The sequence below is a fragment of the Dipodomys spectabilis genome, unplaced genomic scaffold (assembly GCF_019054845.1).
Source record: "Dipodomys spectabilis isolate Male_0828 unplaced genomic scaffold, ASM1905484v1 ptg000299l, whole genome shotgun sequence".
NCBI classification, from domain to species: Eukaryota; Metazoa; Chordata; class Mammalia; order Rodentia; family Heteromyidae; genus Dipodomys; species Dipodomys spectabilis.
Window position 1 is genome coordinate 2389766 of NW_024870976.1, and position 24560 is coordinate 2414325.

A 24560-nucleotide genomic window follows, 5' to 3' on the forward strand; every position below is an offset into this window, starting at 1 on the left:
GGCGAGCAGACTCCACCCTCCTCGCAGCAAAGTCTCTACCTAGTACCTGTGTTACCTAGGCAACTGGCACACCTGGAAGAGGTCACATCAGAATCCGAGGAGGTCACAGCTGAATTTGATGTAGCCACACCTTTCTCCGCCCACACCCTAGATAAAGCCTAGATAAGGCCTGGTCCAGGCCCAGACGCTTTTTTTCTTTTTTTTTTTTTTGACACTGTTTAGTTTTTATTCATAATCATAAACTGAACTCTGCAATCCAGCTAGCTTTGGAGGGGAGGAAAGGAAAACATAGAACCCAGAGAACTGCAGTGAGAGCACAAAGATGACAGGATCGCAAGCAGAGGGGTGGAAGGGCGCCCCTGAGCTCCAGAAGGAGTGGTCTGGTGTGATGGTGACCTTCCTGCTGGTCTTGCCATTCCCGGACCCAAAGCCCTGCATGGCTTCCACCACTTCCATGCCCTCTTTCACCCTCCCAAAGACCACATGCTTGCCGTCCAACCGATCAGTCTTGACAGTGCAGGTGAAAAACTGGGAACCATTTGTGTTCGGTCCAGCATTTGCCATGGACACAATGCCAGGACCTGAATGCTTCAGGATGAAATTCTCATCCTCAAATTTCTCTCCGTAGATGGCCTTGCCACCAGTGCCATTATGGCATTTAAGTCACCACCCTGGCACATGAAGCCTGGGATAATCCTGTGAAACAGGAACCCTTATAACCAAATCCTTTCTCTCCAGCGCTCAGAGCAGAAAGTTTTCTGCTGTCTTTGGAACCTTGCCTGCAAACAGCTCGAAGCAGACGCAGCCCAAGGCTTGACGGCGGGGGCAATGTCCAAGAACACGGTGGGGTTGACCATGGCTGGCAGCTAGTAACCACAAGCGACAGCGGCGTCTGCAAAGCGGCACCCAGACGCTCTTTTTCTAGCTCTCTTTTCCAGCTCTTTTCTAGCTCTTTCCCAGGCTTTTCCCAGCTGCAGGGCCAATGTGGCCTGGTGCCAGCCAGAACGATGAATAAACCTGCCCCTTACCTGAAAAAAAAAAAAAAAAAGCAACTGCTCTAGATTTGAAACAGGAGGGCGCATCTGACCACACCTTCCACACCTCGCTGACTCACCACCAGGAAAATCGCAACAAAATCGGAGCTTTACCCCTCGTCGCTCCTTTCTCGGCTGGTCTTGGGGGGCCTCTCGTGGAGAGTGGGCAGGAGAGAGGTCACGGGATACAGACCAGAAACTCTGGCTGGGCTTCAGAGGCTCCCAGGCCCCAAAATGGGCACGGGGAAGACCCCAGCCCAGGAGGGGGCAGGCGGGCCTGGAGGGAGGCTCTCCAAGCTGAGAATGACTTCTGCAAGGCTGAGACGCGATCAGGACGGGCACTGGTGGAGGAAACCCCTAGGTATGTAATCCACGAGGCTCGTGTGTGCTTTCATAAATAACAGACACACCATGATTAAACAGTACAGGGGACACAGCCTACTAGAAGGACAGAGGAAGGAAGAACTTACAAGGTCTGGGAGACAGAATTACTGTCCTAAGACAGAAAAGTCTAGAGACAGCAGCAGCACAAATGTGTCATGCTGAAACCAGGAAATGCACACCAAGAAGCAATGCCACAGAAGTGGTCCTGCCAGGGAGCGAGGGGCTCTCTGCCAGCCCCATGGGACTATCCAACACCGTAAAACAGAAACACAGACCAGGATGAACTTGGGGGGCTGAGTCGGTTCAAGGCCAGCCCGGGCAGAAAAATCTTTCTCCTTCCCAACCGAGAGCTGGACTTGGTGATTCCGCCTGTTATCCCAGCTACTAGAGGGCCTAACCTAAGTGGGTCACTCCTAGGCTCAATCCACAATAGGAAAAGAGACCCCATCTCAAAAACATTGAGCAAAACACCAGTGGTTCAATGGTAGGGGTGCCTGCGTAGCAACACCCAACCCCAGACACCCCAGAGCTAGAATAATAAAACAAAGAAAAATAATACTTTCTGTTCTCTATTTTTCTTTTTCTGGAAGGTACCTCCGGAGTTTTGTTATTCTTTAATTTTTAGGTGGTACTGGTGTTTGAACTCGGGGCGTGGCTCTTAGGAGGTGGGTGGGTATTTTACAATTTAACCACACGTTTGCTTTTCCGCTGTTGTTTGGAGGGGGCCTAGTTTTCACCCAGGGTCTCAATCCCCCCCCCACACGCCTCCTGCAATGCTGGGGTGACAGGTGACCATGTGCACGGGGCGTCTGTTAAGTGTCATTCATTCATTCATGCCATTCTTAAAGTAAGTCCAAATTCTTATCTAAAATACCAATGTGGAACCTGGGTGCCAAGAGCTCATTCTCATAATCTGAGCTCCTGAGAAGGCTGAGACTGATCACCGATTGAGTCCAGACAGAGACAGGCAGAGACGTTCACGACGCCTCGGTGCACGCCAGTCATCCTGGCTACACAGGCAGCTTGCCATCCAGGCATGAGCCCGGGCAGGAGCCGAGAGCCTGTCTGAAATATAACCATGACAGACATAAATAGATAAAAGCACTAGAGGTATGGCTCAAGCGGCAGGGTCTGTCTAGCATGAGGGCCCAAGTTCAAGAGGCCCAGCTTAAACAAAAATAACACACTAGCTGGGCACCAGTGGCTCACGCCTGTCATCCTAGCTACTCAGGAGGCTGAGATCTGAGGATCACGGTTCAACGCCACCCCGGGCAGGAAAGTCTAGAAAACCAGAAGTGGCACTGTAGCTCAAGCAGTAGAGTGCTGGCCTTGAGCTGAAGAGCTGAGGGACAGCGCCTAAGCCCAGAGTTCAAGCCCCATAGCCAACCAAACAAAAACAAAAGCCCCACACAACATGAGCATTACCCACTCATCGAGCAGCGGCAGCCCAGCTGCTTCCTGCCGGGGTAAGACGTGGCCCAGATCTCAGTGCTCCATGGGCCCCACCTGAGTCCTCTCACAGTTTGTTTCACGGAGTCGTCGAGGGAGACCGGGGCCGGGCAGCGGGCGCCACCCTGTCCTCCGTGCCTGCCCACACAGAGCGGCTCTGTCCTGCTGGAAATCCAGTCGTCATAAACTTCCAGCAAAAGAGATGTTAAAAACCGAACTCCTCAAAGACAAGGCACATTCAGAACGCCAGATTAAACAGCAAAAAATAAAGTCGGAGCGGCTCCCGGCAGCTCCTGCCTCCGCAAAGAGCAGCCAGCGTGCCAAATAAACGAGCGTGGGCCAAACTGAAGCCCAAGCGGCCTCCCCGCCAGACGCTGGCCCGCACCTGAGCCCGTCAGCCCGGCCCTCCCCTCCGCAGCACCGCCACCCGCTCACCGCGGCCACCTGGAGAGGCCTCGGAGACCGGAAAAGGAGAGGTGTCCTGCTCCACATAGAGAGAAGAGTCCTGAAAACAAACCTTGGTGCTGGACACTCGGGGCAGGGGCGGGGGGAGGGGGGGCGCAGGCCCCCACCCCTTTATGACTACACACACTTCCAACACCAGACACGGGGTCCGTTCAGAGGTGAAAGTTTTCTTGCCCTTTGATAAAGCAATGCCCTCATTGCTCCTGCTCCATGATGGTCCCTCAGCTGGGACCATCAGGGTGCCAGCAAACTTGTAGAATAACAGTTCAAGGGAGCTATGGCCTCAAATGACTGTCAGTCTGTACCGCCAGGAAGAGTGGGTGCAGCATGTGCAAAGGCCGTGTAACCCCGGGTGGCAGGGAGAGCGTCAGACGCCCTTGAGCACTGAGGGGCAAGTGCAAAGGGACCGCTCTGGCTCTTCAGATGCCCCCTTGCTGTCCTGGGACAGCGCGTGCGGCCTCGCTCGGGAAGCTCCCTGCTCAGCACCTGCTCACAGCCGGCCATGGCAGAGGAAAGCCAGACACCCTAGGAGGGGATCCTCCGCAGGCAGGAGCCCGCCCCTCCCGCCAGGCAGCCCTGCACACCTGGCATGATCAGGCCATACAACAGATGAGTCAGAGAGAGGCGACCCGACCGTAGGGCCTCCCGCGGCCCCTGGGACCACAGCCACCGCTGACAGCCCTCCAGATCTCCACCAGGACCGACAAGGGCTCCCCGTAACCCAGAGCCTCAGCCATGGGACCCATGGGTCCCCGCGGCCTGGTGAGCGCAGGGCAGAGCCAGCAGGCTGCACCCACAACTCCTTACATAATGGCCAGCAGCTCGGGACTCTGTGCCCCACTGCACCCACCGAGGCTGGAGCACGCCCCGTGCAGGTCTGGCCCCCGAGACGCACAGAGGACCAGCCCCCGGCCGCCCTGTGCAGATCCGGCCCCCCAAGACGCACAGAGGACCAGTCCCCGGCCGCCCGCCATGCCCTCGCAGAGCGGCTCCGGCAGAGGCCCCGGCTCTAGCGACCTCTGGCTCTCACAGCACCTACCACTCAGGGCCTGCACCCCCCCCCCCCCGCAGCCCGAGCAAGTTCCAAAGCCCACGTGTTGAGGGTTCGAATGAGATAGGAGCCAGCTCCCCCCACCAACTATGACACAGCTCGTCTCCCCAACCGCTCAGCTAACAAGCACCTCGGGAGGTGCCTCCGATTTACCCACCCACACCATTGTGATCATCCAAGGACCCCAAACAAACAAAACACCCTGCAACCTAAACTAGCCCCAAGAAGCTGCCTGTGCCTGGGGAGGGGTCTGCCTTCCCGGGGGCCCAGGGCCACCGGCGCTCGGAACCACACTGTCTGCCTCCAGGCAGCCCGGTCCTCCAAGGCCCAGGCAATGGAGCAGAGAGGGCTGGCAGTTTGGGGGCTGGGGGGGTCCTTACACAAACACCTCACAAAATGGATGTCAGAAAAAAAACAGCCCCAGGCCTCATCCCCCCGCCCCCGACTGGTTCACCCCAGAGCCCGTCTGCATCTACCTCCAACCATGTCAGTGCTGAACACCCCGCTCCAGAGCCTTGCTCCCGGCCGACAGCCAGGCCCCGGGCCGCGAGCCATCCACGCTAGCACCGTCCGTGCCACTCAGGCCACCATGAAGCTGTCATCATGCAAAGCCTGCGCTAAGCCAGCCCGGGGGCAGCTTGCTCCTCGGAGGTGCGTGTCCGTGGGAACAGGTGCCGGCCGTGGGACGCTGCCCTGCCGGGTCGCGCCCGCCCATGCAGTCCCAGCGGTCCCATCCACCCACTCGCAGCAATGCAGAAGGAAGAGCAGGGCATGCACGCTCCCTCCGGCCGCGACACTCACACAGTCACGGTCGTAAAAGCCCAGCCAGGGCAACGCTCCCGGTAGCCAGAGAATCCCCAGGGCCAGCCGGTGAGGAAATGAGGCTTCCTAGAGCTGGCCGGCCGCTGCGTCAGCCGCCCGAGCAGGCCCAGCGCACACACCGCCCGTGCCCATCTTCCTCCGTGCCTGCGTCAGCCGCAGACTCCGCACGCCGCTCCACACCTTACGTTTGGGAAAAATCTGCCACCCCAGAAAACAACAGGCTCTCCGTGAGCTTCCCCCGTGTGGGCCCAGCCTCGGGGCGCATCCATCCCTGCCCGTGCTTCCCCCCCGCGCATCCTCGCCCCGCAGCTGCGGCGGAGCCGGTGCTGGCAGGGCTCTGCCACACACAGGCTCGGCCGGCAGCTCCGTCCACACCACGCACGCGGCCTGCAGCCCCCCGCGGCCGCCCGACCCGGTGCTTACTCACCGGCTTTCTCCTCCTGCCTCCCCGGCCCCCGGTTCTTTATGCTCTACGGGAGGGCGGTGGGCGTGCAGGGAGGCATTTTCTTCCCCGTAACTCCCGATGCCGCGGCGTCCTCTGGCCTCTGGCCGACAATAGGCAGGGTGGGCTCTGGCAGGGTGGGCTGAGGCGATGGCTGGGGGAGCAGACATCTAATGGAAGGCTGGCTGCCCGGCTCCCGCCTCTCACATCCCTGCCTCCTCGGTCGCCAGGCCCGGGTGGTACCCAGCTCCCCCGGGAGAGCTGCAGCCGGCAGCTGAGGCACAAACTAAAACACGGCATGGATACCAGGGAGCTGACGTCACATGAAAACAAGCATCTCCACACTGAGACGGCCGGGAGCTCGGAGGGGCAGCGGCCAGGCAGAGGGAGGGCCAGGCTCAGCAGACTTTACAATGCCCATGCAGGAGAGGACTCGGCTGCCGGGGTCCCTCACGGGGCCGGCCAGGACGGACTGCAGCGGCCACAAGCGTGGCGATGACCTGCAGCCCCACACGGGGTGCCGGCCTGGCGCAGTCAGACCTAGGGCAGGCGGCCCTTGGTGGTGTTCTGCATCGCCCACCAGGATGTCACCATGGGCCCCAAAATAGCAGGCCCCAGGAAGGGCGAGAGCCGCAAAAGACAGGCTCCCCAGGGAGCTGAGACCCCCCTCGCTGGCCAGGAAGGAGGCGCCCGGCGCCCCGGTGAGCCCAGGCATCGCCAAGCTCTAATCCACAGGATGCGCGCTCTGGCAGGGGCCCAGAACCATGCTTCCCTGGGGCGGGCTGGACGCTCCTAAAGACCCCACGTGCAACTTCCCACCCGCGTGGGCGCGGAGGGGCCAAGAGATCCCGCCACCCGCGCCTCAGCACACCGACGCTGCAACCCTCCCACCTGGGCAGCCGGGCCTCCCGTAAGCGCACTGTCTTACCTCGGCCTTCCGAGCCGCTCATCCCCAAGGCCCTGCCCCTCCCAGGCGGGAGCTCCCACCTAGAAACCAGACCCAGGAAGCCAGACCCACACCGCGCGCACGCGGCTGACCTCCTCCTCCAGAGCCCGCACGCTCCACAGGCCTCCCCCTGCACACCAGGACCAGCCGGGCGACTCAGCACCCGCGGCCCGCCAAAGTGATTCTCACCAGCCAAGCTTCTGCCCGCACACTGGACTGCACCTGATAGCTCCACAGAAAACATCACAACCTCTCTTCGAGTCCCCCTCACTCCCTCCGCCTCCTGACCGGCCCTGGCTTCTCCACAGGGCCCCGGGTGGAGGCCCCGGCTCTGAGCACCTGTGGGCAGGAGCCAGCTAGCGTCTTGGTGTTGATCAGCTGGCCAGGCTGCAGCTACACCTCGCAGGTAACCACTCCTGTGGTTACTCATGGCGTGGATTCCAGGCCAAGGCTGTGGGTTTGAATTCTAACTCCTCAGTCACTGAGTGGCTGAAGTCACCTCCAGGCGGAGCGTCCGCTCTGAGGAGGGCACAGGGCACAGCATTTCACCACGTGCGGTGAGAACAGCGTTGGGCAACAGGCCGTCCGCCCGCCTCCTTAGGAGACAGCATCTGGTCCACTGAACCGGCAAGCAAAAAGCTAGGTAATTACTGGACTGCACAAAACAAAACTGATTTCCTGTGTCACCGCAGTGTCAACTCAGCCTCACCCTTGCTGGCCGGCCCTGTGGCCCTTGAGCCCCAACCCCAACTATTTTGCTTTCACAGTTTTTGGGGGTTAGGGTCTCACACGTACACCCAGGCTGGTCTAGACCAAAATCATCCTATCTTCACAACGATGTTGCATCCTATTTGACAGGCACATGCTACCAGGCCCAGCTGACTGGCTGAGATAGGGTCTCGTCGACTTTTTGAATAGGCTGGTCTTGATCCGTGATCCTCCTGATCTCCAGTTCTCCAGTAGGTGGGAATATAGAATAATATTTTAAGACTAAAAAACATGTGAACTAGGGGCTGGGAAGGTGGCTCAGTGGTAGAGTGCTTGCCTTGCATGCCTGAGGCCCTGGGTTCGATTCCTCAGCACCACATAAACAAAAAGAAAAAAGCCAGAAGTGGCGCTGTGGCTCAAGTGGTAGAACGCTAGCCTTGAGCTGAAGAGCTGAGGGACAGTGCCCAGACCCAGAGTTCAGGCCCCATGACTGGACCCCCTCCCCCCCAAAAAAAATGTGAACTAGGAAGGGGGTAACAAAGTTCAACAAGAATTGTACTCATTCCCTTACTTATGTAACTGTAAGCCCTCTGTAGATCACCATTACAGTAGGATAAGAAATGAACTTGAAAAAATAATAAAACCATGTAACTAAATTTTCTGAAAGTGTGAAATACGAGCTGGGCACTAGAGGCTCACAGTTGTCTTCCTGGCTACTCACGGGGTCTGAGGATTGCAGTTCAAGCTTGCCAGCCTGGGCAAGACAGTTCGCGAGACTAATCTCCAGGTAACCAAAAAAACTAGAAGTGGAGCTGTGGCTCAACGTGTAGAACACTAGCCTTGAGAAAAACAGCCCAGGGATAGCACCCAGACCCTAAATCCAAGCCCCAGGATGGGCACCAATGTTTTTTAAATATAAACTTCGTATTTGGAGGGAAAAAAAAATCTCAGAACTATAGCAAAATCCCTTTTAACAATTATTCTCTTAATTTGTCAACTTTCTGGTCCTGATTATGTTATGCTGCTCTGTATCCCAATTCCAAATTTCCTGGGCAGAGACTCAGATTGGCCCAGCTTTGACCCAATCAACTACCAGTCAGAGGCAAGCTCTTTCTCCTCAGAGATATCCCCCCGTACCTTGTGGTCTTTCTGTGGTAGAGTCCTTAAAAGGTGTTGGCCGTAATTATGTCATTGATGCTTTCATTGTGCTTAGTAATACAGAGATATAAATTTGCTAATGCATTAATATTTAGAGGAAATCAGCATGTAGTTGGTATAGATAGAGCCAATAAAAAATGAATTTTAAAGACTTTACGTATATAACTATAACCCCCCTGTATATCACCTTGACAATAAAATTAAATATAAAAGAAATACAGGGGGGCTGGGAAGGTGGCTCAGTGGTAGAGCGCTTGCCTTGCATGCATGAGGCCCTGGGTTCGATTCCTCAGCACCACATAAGCAAAAAAGAAAAAAGACAGAAGTGGTGCTGTGGCTTAAGTGGTAGAGCGCTAGTCTTGAGCTGAAGAGCTGAGGGACAGCGCCCAGGCCCAAAGTTCAAGCCTCACAACCCACAAAAAAAAAATAATAATAATACAGGGGCTGGGAAGGTGGCTCAGTGGTAGAGTGCTTGCCTCACATGCATGAGGCCCTGGGTTCGATTCCTCAGTACCACATAAACAGAAAAAGCCAGAAATGGTGCTGTGGCTCAAGTGGTAGAGCACTCACCTTGAGCTGAAGAGTCGAGGGACAGCGCCCAGACCTAGATAGAGTTCAAGCCCCATGACCAGCAAAGAAATAAATTAAAATTAAAAAATAAAATAAAAATTAAAAATGTCAATGTCCACAGTAAGTTTTATGAGTCCTGGCCACACAATCACCAAGATTTAATCAACATCCAGTGGCCAGGGGTGACAATGGAGTGGAAAGGGCTGAAGGCCTCTGACCAAGGCTATAAAATCACAAACCAATGACCCGTCGGAGCGACACGGCGTTCACAGCAGGTGCGGCTTTCCTGGGCCTCGCGTGAAAACAAACCCAGGTGGCGAGCGTCCGTCCCCACCACTGTCCCTCAGCCAGCTTCTCTCTTCAATCCACCCTAAAACACCCGGCTTCACAGAACTCTAGAAAACGTGGCTGGACTGGCAGACTGCTAATTTTGTTGGAAGCCTAATTTAGGCAGGAAAGTAGCTTTTCTAGTTTGTTGCAAATAATGAGGTAAAGCTGAATGAAAACGTATTTTTAACAAAACAATAGACATACCTATAAACACAAGGGACTCACGGCTAAGCTGGTTGGAAAGGATTCCCCAGTAACCGCCTACCCGACAGGCTCCCGCACGGACAGCCCTGGTCCAGCCATAGATGCCCAGCCCTAGCACCCAGCCAGCCAAGACTCGAGCCCAGCCAGCTCAGCTCGCTTCGGCTCAGCCCACAGAAGGATTTCAGGGGCTGGGAAGGTGGCTCAGTGGTAGAGCGCTTGCCTTGCATGCCTGAGGCCCTGGGTTCGATTCCTCAGCACCACATAAGCAAAAAAAAAAGCCGGAAGTGGCGCTGTGGCTCAAGTGCTAGAGCGCTAGCCTTGAGCTGAAGAGCTGAGGGACAGCGCCCAGGCCCAGAGTTCAGGCCCCACGACCGGACCCAAAAAAAATTTAAAAAAAAAAAGAAAGATTTCAGATAGAGTGACCACTCACTGGCCTCCCTGAGCACTGACCACCCACTGGCCTCCCTGAGCACTGACCACCCACCGGCCTCCCTGAGCACTGACCATCCACTGGGTACCAAGCCCAGCCTCCAGGAGCACCAAGTGGGCCCTAGTCCCTCCTACATGCCTCTGCCCCCCTCCATACAAGGGCAATCTGTGGGGCGTAATATGGAAGCTCTCCAAAAATTACCAGACCACAAACGTCCCAGCAATCCTAGGTCTGGGTGGGAATCGAAAGCAGGACGCAGCAGAGATCTGACACCCGTCCACAGCAGCTAACATGGAAGCTAGCCCAGTGCTCGTGGACAGTGACAAGACAGAGCGCCGCGGTGCCTTCACACGGCCTTCCAGGACCGCGCCGAGGGCATCACGGGAGGCGAGCGGGTCACCGACAGTAAACAAGTCCACAGCTGAGGCTGAGGATCAGACAGCAGAAGGAAGAGGACGAGAGGGTGGGCACCAGCATTTCAGTGAACACGGGTTTAGTCTGGGAAGATGACACGGAGGGTCCCGTGGTGCTAACAGTAATCCAAGCACAAGCGGGCACCAGTCAGTCAGAAGGCTGAATTCTAAGGATCCCAGCTTGGGCAGAAAAGTCTGTGACTCTTAGCTTCAATTAACCAGCAAAAAGCTGGAAGTAGGCCTGTGGTTCCAGTGGTAGAACTCTACCTTGAGCACAAAAGCTCAGGACCGCTGCTCAGGCCGAGTTCAAGCCCCAGCACTGGCACACAAGCACACACACACCCACAAAGAACAGTGGAAATACTGATTAAGGCCCAACTATGCATTTAAAATCGGTTACATCGGCCAGGCACGGTGTCCACACCTGTAATACCAGCACTGAGGAAAATGCTGAGTCGGAGGCCAGCCTGGCCGACGTGGAAAGCCCCACCGCAAAAAGAAAAAAGATGGCAGATGTTGTAAGGAGGTGTTTACCAAATTTTAAACCTCAGAAAACCAGTCATGAAGTGCGGCCCGCGGCCTGAGAAGACGCAGCCGCGTGAGAGACGGGCACCAAGGGCCCAGCGCAGGACCTGCTCCAAACGCCCACCAGACGCAGCGGGGCTGGAAGGGGAGGCGGACTCCAACAGGCGTCCTTCGGAATGACGTGGAGAGCCGGTGCTGACCTGGTGCCGTGAACACACAGCCGAGACCGAATGGCTTCCTCAGCAGTGAAGGACGCACCACTGAAGAAAACCGGCCTCCGAACAACAAGCAGACGGTGTCTGTGAGGGCCGCCTCTCAACAGCCCAACACAGCCCTTCCGGCCCGACGCCAGCCCGCGGAGTGGAACCACACCCTCCTCCCTGTCCACGTCAGCCAGCCAGACCCCGCCAGCCCAGGTCCCCGCGGTCTCCCCCAAGGGCAGACCTTCCCGGGGGGACCTCCTCACAGGGAGCACCTCCTCACAGGGAGCACCTCCTCACACGGAGCACCTTCTCACAGGGAGCACCTCCTCACAGGGAGCACCTCCTCACAGGGAGCACCTTCTCACAGGGAGCACCTCCTCACAGGGAGCACCTCCTCACAGGGAGCACCTTCTCACAGGGAGCACCTCCTCACAGGGAGGACCTCCTCACAGGGAGCACCTCCTCATAGGGAGGATCTCACAGGGAGCACCTCCTCACAGGGAGCACCTCCTCACAGGGAGCACCTCCTCACAGGGAGCACCTCCTCATAGGGAGGATCTCACAGGGGGACCTCCTCACAGGGAGCACCTCCTCACAGGGGACACCTCCTCACAGGGAACACCTCCTCACAGGGAGCACCTCCTCACAGGGAGCACCTCCTCACAGGGAGCACCTCCTCACAGGGAGCACCTCCTCACAGGGGACACCTCCTCACAGGGAGCACCTCCTCACAGGGAGCACCTCCTCACAGGGAGCACCTCCTCACAGGGGGGACCTCCTCACAGGGAGGACCTTCTCACAGGGAGGATCTCCTCACAGGGAGCACCTCCTCACAGGGAGGACCTTCTCACAGGGAGGATCTCCTCACAGGGAGCACCTCCTCACAGGGAACACCTCCTCACAGGGAGCACCTCCTCACAGGGGACACCTCCTCACAGGGAGCACCTCCTCACAGGGAGCACCTCCTCACAGGGAGCACCTCCTCACAGGGAGCACCTCCTCACAGGGGGGACCTCCTCACAGGGAGCACCTCCTCACAGGGAGGACCTCCTCACAGGGGGCACCTCCTCACAGGGAGCACCTCCTCACAGGGAGGACCTCCTCACAGGGGGGACCTCCTCACAGGGAGCACCTCCTCACAGGGAGCACCTCCTCACAGGGGGGACCTCCTCACAGGGAGCACCTCCTCACAGGGAGCACCTCCTCACAGGGGGGACCTCCTCACAGGGAGCACCTCCTCACAGGGAGCACCTCCTCACAGGGAGGACCTCCTCACAGGGAGGACCTCCTCACAGGGAGCACCTCCTCACAGGGAGCACCTCCTCACAGGGAGGACCTCCTCACAGGGAACACCTCCTCACAGGGAGCACCTCCTCACAGGGAGGACCTCCTCACAGGGAGCACCTCCTCACAGGGAGCACCTCCTCACAGGGGGCACCTCCTCACAGGGAGCACCTCCTCACAGGGAGGACCTCCTCACAGGGAGCACCTCCTCACAGGGAGCACCTCCTCACAGGGGGCACCTCCTCACAGGGAGCACCTTCTCACAGGGAGCACCTCCTCACAGGGAGGACCTTCTCACAGGGAGGATCTCCTCACAGGGAGCACCTCCTCACAGGGAGCACCTCCTCACAGGGAACACCTCACAGGGAGCACCTTCTCACAGGGAGTACCTTCTCACAGGGAGGATCTCCTCACAGGGAGCACCTCCTCACAGGGAGCACCTCCTCACAGGGAGCACCTTCTCACAGGGAGCACCTCCTCACAGGGAGCACCTCCTCACAGGGAGCACCTCCTCACAGGGAGGACCTTCTCACAGGGAGGACCTTCTCACAGGGAGGACCTTCTCATAGGGAGGACCTCCTCACAGGGAGCACCTCCTCACAGGGAGCACCTCCTCACAGGGAGCACCTCCTCACAGGGAGGACCTTCTCACAGGGAGGACCTTCTCATAGGGAGGACCTTCTCATAGGGAGCACCTTCTCACAGGGAGCACCTCCTCACAGGGAGCACCTTCTCACAGGGAGCACCTCCTCACAGGGAGCACCTCCTCACAGGGAGCACCTCCTCCCAGGGGGGACCTCCTCACAGGGAGCACCTCCTCACAGGGAGCACCTTCTCACAGGGAGGACCTCCTCACAGGGAGCACCTCCTCACAGGGAGGACCTCCTCACAGGGAGCACCTTCTCACAGGGAGCACCTCCTCACAGGGAGCACCTCCTCACAGGGAGGACCTCCTCACAGGGAGGACCTCCTCACAGGGAGCACCTCCTCACAGGGAGCACCTCCTCACAGGGAGCACCTCCTCACAGGGGGGACCACCTCACAGGGAGCACCTCCTCACAGGGAGGACCTCCTCACAGGGAGCACCTCCTCACAGGGAGCACCTCCTCACAGGGAGGACCTCCTCACAGGGAGCACCTTCTCACAGGGAGCACCTCCTCACAGGGGGGACCTCCTCACAGGGAGTACCTCCTCACAGGGAGCACCTCCTCACAGGGGGGACCTCCTCACAGGGAGCACCTCCTCACAGGGAGGACCTCCTCACAGGGAGCACCTCCTCACAGGGAGCACCTCCTCACAGGGAACACCTCCTCACAGGGAGCACCTCCTTACAGGGGGGACCTCCTCACAGGGAGCACCTCCTCACAGGGAGCACCTCCTCACAGGGAGGATCTCCTCACAGGGAGCACCTCCTCACAGAGAGCACCTCCTCACAGGGAGCACCTCCTCACAGGGAGCACCTCCTCACAGGGGGCACCTCCTCACAGGGAGCACCTTCTCACAGGGAGCACCTCCTCACAGGGAGGACCTTCTCACAGGGAGGATCTCCTCACAGGGAGCACCTCCTCACAGGGAGCACCTCCTCACAGGGAACACCTCACAGGGAGCACCTTCTCACAGGGAGTACCTTCTCACAGGGAGGATCTCCTCACAGGGAGCACCTCCTCACAGGGAGCACCTCCTCACAGGGAGCACCTTCTCACAGGGAGTACCTTCTCACAGGGAGGATCTCCTCACAGGGAGCACCTCCTCACAGGGAGCACCTCCTCACAGGGAGGACCTTCTCACAGGGAGGACCTTCTCATAGGGAGGACCTCCTCACAGGGAGCACCTCCTCACAGGGAGCACCTCCTCACAGGGAGCACCTCCTCACAGGGAGGACCTCCTCACAGGGAGGACCTTCTCATAGGGAGGACCTTCTCATAGGGAGCACCTTCTCACAGGGAGCACCTCCTCACAGGGAGCACCTTCTCACAGGGAGCACCTCCTCACAGGGAGCACCTCCTCACAGGGAGCACCTCCTCCCAGGGGGGACCTCCTCACAGGGAGCACCTCCTCACAGGGAGCACCTTCTCACAGGGAGGACCTCCTCACAGGGAGCACCTCCTCACAGGGAGGACCTCCTCACAGGGAGCACCTTCTCACAGGGAGCACCTCCTCACAGGGAGCACCTCCTCACAGGGAGGACCTCCTCACAGGGAGCACCTCCTCACAGGGAGCACCTCCTCACAGGGAGGACCTCCTCACTGGCCCTCAGCAAGACTGCCAGCACAAACACCTCACGGGCAGCAAAGCCACACGGAGCTGCAGAGTGTGCTCAGGGGCCCACCGCGGGGATCCCTGAGAGCAGGGTGGGTGGAGCAGCGAGTGCAGTTACACTGCAAGGCAACACGCAGGGGCTGGAGACCCCGCGCCCTCCAACCCAGACGATGAAGCTGCCCTGAGTCCTCACCACCCAGGCCAGTGGACGGAAGCTGGGTGGGAGGTCCCGAGGAGAGGAGAGGCCCCGTCTCAGGCTCCCTCACATCTCCCCAGAGCCCAATCCTTGGCTTCTGCAAAACTGAGTCGCTGAAGAGGCTGGATCCCCAGTGGGACCCGGGGACCTGCTCACATGCCCGGCCAGTCCTCCCCGGGCTCAGCCGCACTAAGCATGCACGGACGGGCCTGCCCACAGCCCACCCACAGCCGCTCCTGCCAGCTCAGAGCCGCCTGCGGGAGGCCGGGCAGATCAGGCTTCCACAGAGAGGACGGTGAGACCCAGCCCCGGGCAGAGCTGCACAGACGCACTAACGCCGGCTTCCTACCTGCGCCAGCACCAGCCCTGGAACGAGAGGCGGGGGGCCAGACAGTCAGTCTTGTCAGAATCCATCCACGTCCCCCGAACGTCACGACACACGTTAACTCAAAAGAAACCCACGCAGGTAGCGGCCACCTCCTCGTCCGACAGAAACATGAGGGTCAAGAAGCGTCTCAGACCAAACAGCCTTCCTCTTGCTCCTCAGTGTCTGCCTTACTTTACCCTGCTATTGCCCAAGGAGGGCACTCGGTGCACACAGCTTCCTTGGCACCACACAAGGAGGGTCCCTGGGGAGCCTCCCACCCGGGCAGCCCGAGGCAACAAGGACTAGAAGCCCGCCGTGCCTAGCACCAGCGCCGAGGCTCCCTGGGGCTGGGGCCTGTGCACAGGGGTACATGCCCTCCCTCCCTCCGCCCCCGCCACCCCCACCACTTCAACCCTGCCTTCTCAGGCTCCACCCCTGGCCCACAGCCCAGCAGCCGGCGCTGGCTCTAACCGCCTGGAGACAGGACTACACACAGATCACGCACTCAGGCGTCCACAGCCTCAGGTCTGCTCTCCCCAGCCCGGCTGTCCATCAAGCTCCAGGACAGCTAAGAACAGAGGCGCCCAGGAGGCCACTGTCTCTGGGACATGACACTGCACAGCCAGCGAGGGGCAGAGGCCAGGCCTGGCAGACACAGTGCTCACGGCCCCGCTCCTCCAGACGAGGCCAAGGCGCCTCCTCCACACGCCTCCTGCTACCCCCTGACCACACTGGCCCTCCACTCAACGAGACACACACACACACACACACACACACACACACACACACGCTGTGAAGGACACGGGCCACACACACACACACACACACACACACACACACACACACACACACGCCATGAAGGACACGGGCCACCGGGATGGCCCCTCAACCAGACCACGACCCAGACACTGCGGAGGACACGGGCCACAGAGAAAACTGTCCTCCGGTGGCGAGTTTAGACTCTTTCCAGGGCACATGCTCCACGCAAGGGTCACAGCCATCGACTCTTCAGACAGAGCTGTTCCACCCCTCCCACCCCCACCACAACTCCTGTTACTCACTGTCCTCTCCGGGGCACGGCATGCCCGGCTGCTCAGGGGCACTCGGGAAAACTACAGAGAGAGGAAACGAGAAAGCGAGCAAGTTAGCGTCCTCTAGTTTCTACTAACCCACAGAACCCCTCCACTACCTACCAAATCCCACAGAACCCCTCCACTACCTACCAAACCCCACAGAACCCCTCCACTACCTACCAAACCCCACAGAACCCCTCCACTACCTCCTAACCCCACAGAACCCCTCCACTACCTCCTAACCCCACAGAACCCCTCCACTACCTCCTAACCCCACAGAACCCCTCCACTGCCTACCAAACTCCACAGAACCCCTCCACTACCTACCAAACTCCACAGAACCCCTCCACTACCTCCTAACCCCACAGAACCCCTCCACTACCTCCTAACCCCACAGAACCCCTCCACTACCTCCTAACCCCACAGAACCACTCCACTACCTACCAAACTCCACAGAACCCCTCCACTACCTACCAAATCCCACAGAACCCCTCCACTAGGCAACAAACCCCACAGAACCCCTCCACTACCTCCTAACCCCATAGAACCCCTCCACTATCTCCTAACCCCACAGAACCCCTCCACTACCTCCTAACGCCACAGAACCCCTCCACTACCTCCTAACCCCACAGAACCCCTCCACTACCTACCAAACCCCACAGAACCCCTCCACTACCTCCTAACACCACAGAACCCCTCCACTGCCTCCTAACCCCACAGAACCCCTCCACTGCCTCCTAACCCCACAGAACCCCTCCTCTACCTCCTAACCCCACAGAACCCCTCCTCTACCTCCTAACCCCACAGAACCCCTCCACTACCTACCAAACCCCACAGAACCCCTCCACTACCTCCTAACCCCACAGAACCCCTCCACTACCTAACAAACCCCACAGAACCCCTCCACTGCCTCCTAACTCCATAGAACCCCTCCACTACCTACCAAACCCCACAGAACCCCTCCACTACCTCCTAACCCCACAGAACCCCTCCACTACCTACCAAACCCCACAGAACCCCTCCACTGCCTCCTAACCTCACAGAACCCCTCCACTGCCTCCTAACCCCACAGAACCCCTCCACTACCTACCAAACCCCACAGAACCCCTCCACTACCTACTAAACTCCACAGAACCCCTCCACTACCTCCTAACCCCACAGAACCCCTCCACTACCTCCTAATCCCACAGAACCCCTCCACTACCTCCTAACCCCACAGAACCCCTCCACTGCCTCCTAACCCCACAGAACCCCTCCACTACCTACCAAACCCCACAGAACCCCTCCACTACCTCCTAACCCCACAGAACCCCTCCACTGCCTCCTAACCCCACAGAACCCCTCCACTACCTACCAAACCCCACAGAACCCCTCCACTACCTCCTAACCCCACAGAACCCCTCCACTGCCTCCTAACCCCACAGAACCCCTCCACTACCTACCAAACCCCACAGAACCCCTCCACTACCTCCTAACCCCACAGAACCCCTCCACTGCCTCCTAACCCCACAGAACCCCTCCACTACTTAACAAACCCCACAGACCCCTCCACTGCCTCCTAACCTCACAGAACCCCTCCACTACCTCCTAATCCCACAGAACCCCTCCACTACCTCCTAACCCCACAGAACCCCTCCACTACCTCCTAACCCCACAGAACCCCTCCACTACCTCCTAATCCCACAGAACCCCTCCACTGCCTCCTAACCCCACAGAACCCCTCCACTACCTACCAAACCCCACAGAACCCCTCCACTACCTCCTAACACCACAGAACCCCTCCACTGCCTCCTAACCCCACAGAACCCCTCCACTACCTCCTAACCCCACAGAACCCCTCCTCTACCTCCTAACCCCACAGAACCCCTCCACTACCTCCTAACCCCACAGAACCCCTCCACTGCCTCCTAACCCCACAGAACCCCTCCTCTACCTCCTAACCCCACAGAACCCCTCCACTACCTCCTAACACCACAGAACCCCTCCACTGCCTCCTAACCCCACAGAACCCCTCCACTGCCTCCTAACCCCACAGAACCCCTCCACTACCTACCAAACCCCACAGAACCCCTCCACTACCTCCTAACCCCACAGAACCCCTCCACTACCTAACAAACCCCACAGAACCCCTCCACTGCCTCCTAACCCCACAGAACCCCTCCACTACCTCCTAACCCCACAGAACCCCTCCACTGCCTCCTAACCCCACAGAACCCCTCCTCTACCTCCTAACCCCACAGAACCCCTCCACTACCTCCTAACACCATAGAACCCCTCCACTACCTCCTAATCCCACAGAACCCCTCCACTACCTCCTAACCCCACAGAACCCCTCCACTACCTCCTAACACCATAGAACCCCTCCACTACCTCCTAACACCATAGAACCCCTCCACTACCTCCTAACCCCACAGAACCCCTCCACTACCTCCTAACCCCACAGAACCCCTCCACTACCTACCAAACCCCACAGAACCCCTCCACTGCCTCCTAACCTCACAGAACCCCTCCACTGCCTCCTAACCCCACAGAACCCCTCCACTACCTCCTAACCTCACAGAACCCCTCCACTGCCTCCTAACCCCACAGAACCCCTCCACTACCTAACATACCCCACAGAACCCATCCACTGCCTCCTAACCTCACAGAACCCCTCCACTGCCTCCTAACCCCACAGAACCCCTCCACTACCTCCTAACCCCACAGAACCCCTCCACTACCTCCTAACCCCACAGAACCCCTCCACTGCCTCCTAACCCCACAGAACCCCTCCACTGCCTCCTAATCCCACAGAACCCCTCCACTACCTCCTAACCCCACAGAACCCCTCCACTACCTCCTAACCCCACAGAACCCCTCCACTACCTACCAAACCCCACAGAACCCCTCCCCTACCTACCAAACCCCACAGAACCCCTCCACTGCCTCCTAACCCCACAGAACCCCTCCACTGCCTCCTAACCCCACAGAACCCCTCCACTGCCTCCTAACCCCACAGAACCCCTCCACTACCTACCAAACGCCACAGAACCCCTCCACTACCTCCTAACCCCACAGAACCCCTCCACTACCTCCTAACCCCACAGAACCCCTCCACTGCCTCCTAACTCCATAGAATCCAACCAGACGTACAGAAGATGCACAGGATACAACCCACTGAATCTCAGAAACCCAAGGCTAAGTGTACTAAATTCTCTTTGTAAGATCAACCAAAAATTTCAGGGAAAACTGGACAGGAAAACAGGCAAGACTTGGCCATAGGGCCTTGTGCTCGCATTTCTCTTTTTCACCCAAGGCTGGTACTCTACTACCTGAGCCACACCTCCACTTGCTGCTTTTTGCTGATTAATTGAAGATAAAAGTCTCACCAGGTCTCAGTGGTAGAACACCTGGTGTGCATGAAGCCCTGGGTTCCATTCCTCAGTACCACATTCACAGAAAAAGCCAGAAGTGGCGCCATGGCTCAAGTGGTATAGCGCTAGCCTTGAGCAAAAGAAGCTCAGCAGGCGGATTGTGGTTCAAAGCCAGCCCGGGCAGGAAAGTCCGTGAAATTCTTATCTCCCATAAACCACCAGAAAACTGGAAGTAACTCAAGTGGTAGAGCGCTAGCCTTGAGCTGAAGAGCTGAGGGACAGCACTGAGGCCCAGAGTTCAAGCCCCACAACCAACAAAAACATATGCATACATGCAAGCATAGCATACATACATGCAAACAAAGAAAGTGAGTATTTTAACCAACTAGTCCAGTGTAAATGAAAACAAGAGATTTGGGCTGGGAATGTGGCTTAGGGTAGAGAGCTCCCCTAGCATGTATGAAGTCCTGGGTTCCATTCCCTCAGTACCACATATACAGAAAAAGCCAGAAGTGGCGCTGTGGCTCAAGTGGTAGAGTGCTAGCCTTGGACAAAAGAAACTCAGGGACAGCATCCAGATCTTGAGTTCAAGCCCCAAAACTGGCCAAAAAAAAAGGAAGAGGAGGAGGAAGAGGAGGAAGAGGAAGAAGAGGAAGAAGAGGAGGAGGAAGAGGAAAGGAGAAAGAAGGCAGGCAGGCAAGCAAGCAAGCAAGAAAGATTCAACAGAAATCTGTATAGTTCTGAGGTGCAGTCCCATCTTTGTCTCAGTGATCTGGACCCAAAGCCCTGGAAAAGACCCCAAGCAGAGCTGGGCGTGAACACAGATGTGGCTAGCTGACACACTTCCTGATGCACACTCTTGAGTCCCAGAGACACTCCGTAGAACCCCACAGTGTTGGTGGGCAGGATCAAAAGTGAAATCTCCCACCAGTCACCACCAGCTGTGAGCTTACAAAGCTGAGGGAGCTGAGATGGTCGAGCCCCAGGTTCATCTCCACACCCACACACAAAGCTCCGGCAGGCTGAGCATGCAGGGTCCGGCACAAGGCATCACACGCAGTGGAGGGGCCAGGAGGCCACAAGGCTGCGAGGCCAGCCGGCCGGGCACTCGGGTCACCTCAGGATCATTCTCTGAGACCCATAAGGCATATCCAGGCTGCAAGAGGCCGAAATCCCGCAACCTCAGCCCCTGGGAAATGAGGACGAAGTGATCCACAGGCAGAACCCACGCTCCATCAGAGGGCAGAGCGGGCACCAACAGTACCGTAATCCATGTTCTTAAACGCGATGCGGTGGGCTTTAAAGCACAACCCCCATGAGAGTCTGACAGAGGAGGGTGCTGCCCCGCCCGCCTGGTTCCCAGCGCCCACAAGCAGGTGGGGCCGCCGGCACTCACCATGGATGACAAGCCCGTCTTCCTTGTGCTGACAGGCCAGGCGGAGGGCCTCCTCCAGCTCCATCTGGGAGGACACGGTGCAAGGGTCCCCTAGGTGGAAGGGAATGGCACTGAGGGCAGGCAGTGAGGCCACGCCCCTGCTGCACGCCACACCGCTCATGACTGGAGGCCGGGGAACAGCCATGCAGACCAGTCAGTGAGCAGCCAGGCCCCACCCCAGGTCTCCCCAGAGCACAAACCTCCAGAGTCACGTTCACCTGCGGCCTGAGCCCAGGAGCCTGCTGAGCAGTGAGTGAGACCAAGCCCGTCCTTTGTGGAGGGGTCCCCCATGCTGCGGGGGGGGGGGGGAGACTCCCACCTTCTAGGTAGTACAGGACAGGGGACACGGAGCCAGCCCCACAGGGCAGCATGCCCACCAAAATGAGAGCGGCCACTGCTCTGCTCCCTGCACCATGCCCTTGACTACCAGCTGCCAGTCAGCCCCCGGGAGGAGGAGGAGAGTCTCCTGCCTGGCTGAGGTGAAGAGCTGTCCCTCCAAAACCAGGCTGGGCGCCAGGAAGGCCGGTGAAGGAAGGGTCTGCCTCACCCGGTGCTCGGGAGCAGCATCCGGCCCGGGCAGGGACGTCCTCCTCCAGAGGGCCGGGAAGCTGCCACTCCCAGAGTCCCAGCAGCTAAGCCACTCCAGAACCCCCACTAGGGATGCAGCCACTACCTTCACTGTCCACCCACTTGAGGGTGAGGGGGTGCTGAGGGAGCAGTCCGCACATGTCCCGCACTTCCGCGCAGAGCTCGCCGAAGGTGGTCGCGGCACCCACGCTGGTGATCAGGATGTCCCTGGAGCAAAGAGGACACAACATCCCTCACCCAGCCACTCGCGAACCAGGCCCGACACAGCTTGCTGACTAACCAGGTTGCGTTCATTCGGATGAACGGAATAAGACTTCCCACAGGCTGTCTGAGGGGAACGGCCCTTCTGGGACAACACACAACCCTGCCGTGGACTCCGGGGCAGGAGAGCCAGGTCCGAGGCCCGGCGCGCCCCCGAGTAGCCGCCAGTCAACCACACCAGGTGGGTGCCAAGCCCAGCCAGGCCAGAAGGTGACCAGGAGGCGGACACAGCTGGGACTTCAAGTGCCTTGACCAGCAAGGTGCAAGAACCTGGCCAAAGCCAGGCACCGGCGGCTCACGCCTGTAATCCCAGCCACTCGGGAGGATCGAGGTCTGAGAACTGCCCGTTGTTCACAACCAGCCCGGGAAAGGAAGTCCATGAGACTCTGATCTCCAATTAACCACAGAAAAAGGCAGAAGTGGTACTGGGGCTCCAGTGGTAGAGCGCTCACCTTCGGCAAAAAGGAGCTGAGGGACAGCGCCCAGGCCCAGAGTTTGAGCCCCAGGCCCAGTCAAAAAAAAAAAAAAAAGAACCTGGCCAACCCTTTCCCCAGATATCCCCCAGGGATATTCCTTCCCCTGGGAGGGACAGCCCGACCTCGTGCAGCTGTGACAAACACCGCTGTTGGGACACCAAGTCACAGATGTTTCCATTCCCAAGGGGATTTGACTTCAGAAATGGGAGGTGCTCTGGGGATCCTAGGGGGCCCCCAGTGGGTAAATGGGTCATGGCCGGAAGAGGCTCACTCAGGAAACAGAGCAAGCAACATCTTCACATCTAGAGTCCAAACTACTCAGGAGGCTGAGATTTGAGGTTGGCAGTTCAAAACCAGCATGCCAGCATGCACAAAAAGATCTCCAGTTAGCCCACAAAAAGCTGGAGGTGTGTCTCAAGAGGCAGAGTACCAGCCGTGAGTGAAAAATCTTGAGCAAGTTTGATAGGTCCTGAGTTGAAGCCCTAGTACTTGCGTGCACATGTGTGTGTGTGTACACATACACGTATACACACACAGGGGGAAAGCCACAGCAGTGGTATCACAGATCCCAGAAAACTCTAGAACCTAAAACAGCTTGGGAGCCCTGTCCCTCGTCCGCAGACAGCCGCGCGGCCACAGGGTCAGGATGAGGGAGGGCCAGGCTCTGACCTTAAGCCTCAGACCCACAAGGGAGCAGCAGGGGATCGGACCTCACACCCTTCTGCAGACTTCAGGGTGTGCGGGGCAACATGCCTGGCTGCAGCCCAGCCCTCGGAGGCAGCGCCCCACGCCAGGCCCCATGCACAGCTGAAGTCCAGGGTAGAGTTTCACAGCTTCCCATGGCTGAGGGCTGATCTCACTGGATACTTCATGGACCCGGCCTTGGGGCTCCAGCCCAGAGACTCTCAGTGGATGATGGGTGAAGGGAAGGAGCGGTTACAGAGGGAGAAGGGAGTGGAGGGAGGGCCAGGCCTAAAAGACACGGGACAGGACTGAAGGAGGGCCAGGGGGGGTGGGGGGCTCCACTTTATGGACCGAGGAAACTGGAGTCAACAGGTTGAATTACACAGCCAGTAACCAAAGCTGGGGAAGGGAAGGCCCACCTCCCAGGCAGGACCAGCCCAGGCCTCCCCAGGTCCCAGGCCAAGGACTGCCCTGGAGGAGGCTGGAGGGTGGAGGCTGGGAGGGGGGGCTGGAGGAGGAGGCGGCAGGGGGAGGCTGCAGGTGCAGACCCACTCATCCCTAGGGCGCTGGGCAGGTGCTCCCCAGCGTCCCCGCGGATGGGCGGCAGGGCTGGACCCCGGCCTGAGGTGGGGGGGATCAGAAACCCTCTACCTTCAGAGACTGTCCCTCCCTGCCAGGGCGGGCAGCCGCAGGCCCGAGGGCGTTGCCTGGAGGGGCTTCTGCTGGCCAGAGCCGGCCTCCACCCCTCACGAGGACCCTCGACCTTTGACCTGGGAGTATCCAGGTCCCAGCTGGGCTCAGGAAGCAGGGCCGAGGGTGACACCCCGCCCCTAGGCACGTGCACAACCTACCCGGGGCGGGGCCGCCCGCAGCCTCCGCGCAAACCCGGCATCGGAGGTCGGGATCTGCTGGGAAGCGACCCGCCCCGCGCCCCGCGTCCCGACCCCACGTCCCGCGCCCCGACCCCGACCCCGTCCCCACGCCCCGCGCCGCCCCGCGCCCCGACCCCGTCCCCACGCCCCGAGCCCCGACCCCGACCCCGTCCCCACGCCCCGACCCCGTCCCCACGCCCCGAGCCCCGACCCCGACCCCGTCCCCACGCCCCGAGCCCCGACCCCGACCCCGTCCCCACGCCCCGCGCCCCACGCCCGTCCCCGTCCCCACGCCCCGCGCCCCGCGCCCCGCGTCCCGACCCCGTCCCCACGCCCCGCGCCCCGCGTCCCGACCCCGTCCCCACGCCCCGCGCCCCGCGTCCCGACCCCGTCCCCACGCCCCACGCCCCGCGTCCCGACCCCGTCCCCACGCCCGGCGCCCGTCCCTGTCCCCGCGCCCCGCGCTCACCCGCAGTAGTGCGCCTTGAGGCGGACGCGGCCGCCGCTCCCGTCCATCCCGGGGCCCGTCCTGCCCGGCATGGCGCCTCCCCGGCCGCCGTCAGCGCCGCGCCCCGGGC

At 59.2% G+C, this 24560-nt stretch overlaps 1 protein-coding gene and 1 pseudogene across 1 annotated transcript in view; both read right to left on the minus strand.

Moving 5' to 3' along the window:
* Prkcz (protein kinase C zeta) overlaps window positions 1-24560 on the minus strand; it is a 104292-nt gene extending 79732 nt beyond the window's left edge. Inside the window, exons 1-4 of the mRNA XM_042701923.1 lie at window positions 24452-24560; window positions 21775-21896; window positions 21063-21152; window positions 16302-16352 (exon numbers count right to left, since the gene is read on the minus strand). Of these exons, the coding sequence (XP_042557857.1) occupies window positions 16302-16352; window positions 21063-21152; window positions 21775-21896; window positions 24452-24522 (334 nt within the window). The 5' untranslated portion in view covers window positions 24523-24560. The remainder of the gene's footprint in view (window positions 1-16301; window positions 16353-21062; window positions 21153-21774; window positions 21897-24451) is intronic.
* On the minus strand, window positions 226-921 carry LOC122127346 (annotated as a pseudogene).